Source organism: Sinocyclocheilus rhinocerous, unplaced genomic scaffold (assembly GCF_001515625.1).
Source record: "Sinocyclocheilus rhinocerous isolate Xijiao unplaced genomic scaffold, SAMN03320098_v1.1 scaffold11, whole genome shotgun sequence".
In the NCBI taxonomy this organism is placed as follows: domain Eukaryota; kingdom Metazoa; phylum Chordata; class Actinopteri; order Cypriniformes; family Cyprinidae; genus Sinocyclocheilus; species Sinocyclocheilus rhinocerous.
Window position 1 is genome coordinate 2,079,392 of NW_015625587.1, and position 3,016 is coordinate 2,082,407.

The following is a 3,016-nucleotide window of genomic DNA, read 5'->3' on the forward strand; positions in this document are numbered from 1 at the left end:
TTTTTTTTTTTGTGGAAAACACGACAAAAAAGAGTGTATGACATTTTTCTAATTCATTCATGCCAATTTGTGTCCTTCTGGAAGGGGGGAGAGATGTTATGAAAGGTCTGGCCAATGAATCTCTTTCTCAGAGCTGGTTAGAGGTCAGCATATGAGATGAATGAGTGCTGTGAGGCATACCCGGCCCTCTCCTTGAGTTTCATATCAGTTATGCCATCTTTAGACACCAGTTTGTTAAAAACCAGAATCCCGATAACCATGTTAACCTGGTGAAAAGAGAAGAGAAAGGTGAACACGTGCATATTAAGATCCAGCCCAGTCTCAGAATAGAAACATAGTCTCCAATGTGCCATTTTAGGATGTTCCTGTAAAGCCTCATTTATCTTGTGGTTTTGTTGTATTTAACAGTACTGTCATTAAAATATCTGAATATGGTTGTTCAAGCTACTTCTGCACTAGGATTGTGATAATACCAATATTTCAGGATTTTGAAATACCAATTTTTGACACTACAGCAAATACTAATATGGTACTAAATACACACCTTACATTTTAAATTGTATTATTAATACACAATTTTAAAGATGTACAGAATAATCGAAACAATTAAAAGAACGCAACTGAGAAATGTTTTGGTTGAACAGAGAAAAACTGCAGTAGAATAACTTTTCTAATGAGACTGTATAGAAAATTCACCATTATATTGTCTGACAAAATGAAATCTGTTACTGAATAAAATAGATACCGCTGTAATCCATGTTAATATAGTCTAAGCCCAGATCTTGTTTAAAGGGGTCATATGATGCGATTTAAATTTTTCCTTTCTCTTCGGAGTGTTACTGTTCCTCACTCAAGCCTGCAGTGTGTGACGCTGTGTGACGCATTTTATGGAGAACTGTTCCCTGAACCTGCAGAGTAGCCTACAATGGGTCTGTGCTCAAAGGCTGTTCTATAAAGTTATTGCTTTTGTCTCGTCGCGCCGGGAGACGGCATCACAGTATGTTAAGGGGTGTAAAATTTCCGTCACACGCTTGAGGTATTCAGCCAATCACAACGCACTGGATAGCTGGCCAATCAGCGTACACCTCGCTTTTCAGAACGATGAGCTTTGTAAAAATCGACGTGTTTCAGAAAGGCGGGGCATAGAGGAGCAACAATAATGTAAATTATGTGGAAAATAATGTGTTTTTTGAACCTTAAACCGCATAAACACATTGCATTACACCAAATACACAACATAATGTTCTTTTTATCAACGTCATATGACCCCTTTAATTAATCTGCAGCAGTGTAATGACTACAATGTCCACACTTGGCACACTTAGCATACGCTGTGTTTGAACAGATCTACTAAAACATGTGTTTGCTGGATATTATGTTGTGGAGTTATGTGAATAAAACCTGGAACTGTCTGCATTCTTATTCACAAGAGCTTGTGGTAGTTTATTTGTTGTCAAATCTTATATTTGGGTGCAGTGATGCTAGCAACATTAAACATTGAATCTGAAAATGAGGGACAGAAGATTTCTGTGAATAATTCAAACAGAGAAAGAAATTGTACCAAGACGACAGCAGCAGCCGGTCCCACAAATGCATACAACAGTCCGCCTTCCAGAGACAGCCAGCAACTAACACAAGACGCAAGAGCGGAAAAGAAAGAGGGAGTGAGAGCGAGAGAGACAGAAGAAAGAAAAGGATAAAGAGACCAGAGGGGGAAAAAAATCAGATAATGTGGTTGTCTTATGTTGTTTTTAACATTTTAAAGTGTCCACTTAAAGGATACAATGCAGGGACAGACTGGTCATTAAAAGCACTAGGAATTATATAAGCAAAAATAGATGACTTATCAACTTCATCATGATCATACTCACTAGTTAACAGTGCCATATCCCTTTGCCTTGGTGAATCCAACAGAAATTGCTACAACGAGAGCAGGTAAACCTATAAAAAGGGAACAGAAAAAAGTGGAGAGTAACTGAGTACTTGACATATATCATGTGCATAAATTTTTTATTCAACATCAATATGTTTGATTATATTTAGTAAAATATTTAGGGTAGTACTTTATTTTACAGTACGTGTACTTTCCTGGTACATACATGGCAAATATCTTGTACCTACAAGCAAATGAGTGGTAACACAAGGTACTTACCTGAAGTGTACTGTATGTGCATGGTAACAAATAAGAAACACGGCTGTACTTAACAGTCGTACATGCATGGTGATTATTTTGTACATACAGACAAGTGTGGGTACTTACAGGTAGTGCCCGTACATGGTAACTAATTAGATACTTTACTGTACTTACTAATGTATATACATGGTAAATATGTAGTACAAGTGGGTACAAACAGGCATGTCCTTACAGTATCTGTATATGGTAACTAATAAGACACATAACTGTATATACTAATGATATGTACATGGTAAATGTGTAGCACCTACGGAAAAATGTGGTATTTTGTGGTAACAAACAAGACACATACTGCACTTGGTATGTACGGTACGCTTGGTAAGTCCTAACCTTACCTAATAAAAAGAGGACTATTTTTCAATTGCTTGTGTAGGACTGTTAATGCTAAATTGCTCTCCACAACAGTGCTTACAAAGTTTGAAGAACTGGTAATTCCTGTGTAATGTTTATGTAAAATTGTGCACTTTATTTTAGAGTCCTATTTCCATATACTTCCTATGTACATACTGGTGTATGTATGTATTAGTTAATGTACAGAATACGTTATGTGGTACTCAAGTTGGGGGGGTATAAACATGGACCAAGGTACTTATTGAGTAATTGATGGTAGGTGCAATTGCAGTTTGGAACTTTGGAAGTTGGTTGGGAACACGGCAGTAACTGTGTAGCACTGCATAGTGTTAATACTTAGCAGGCACAGTCCTTTTAAATAGGGATTTAGACACATGACAATCAGGAGTTGCAAGTGCAAATATGAGTCTGGTAGCTACTGTATAATTCCAAAATAAAATCTGTCTACACACATAATTATTAGGAATGTAC

The 3,016-nt window shown here is 36.9% G+C and overlaps 1 protein-coding gene across 1 annotated transcript in view; it reads right to left on the minus strand.

Moving 5' to 3' along the window:
• The window catches only part of LOC107756055 (brain-specific angiogenesis inhibitor 1-like), a 101,576-nt gene that overhangs the window by 17,774 nt on the left and 80,786 nt on the right, over nt 1-3,016 (minus strand). Inside the window, exons 21-23 of the mRNA XM_016573035.1 lie at nt 1,872-1,941; nt 1,562-1,628; nt 181-266 (exon numbers count right to left, since the gene is read on the minus strand). Of these exons, the coding sequence (XP_016428521.1) occupies nt 181-266; nt 1,562-1,628; nt 1,872-1,941 (223 nt within the window). The remainder of the gene's footprint in view (nt 1-180; nt 267-1,561; nt 1,629-1,871; nt 1,942-3,016) is intronic.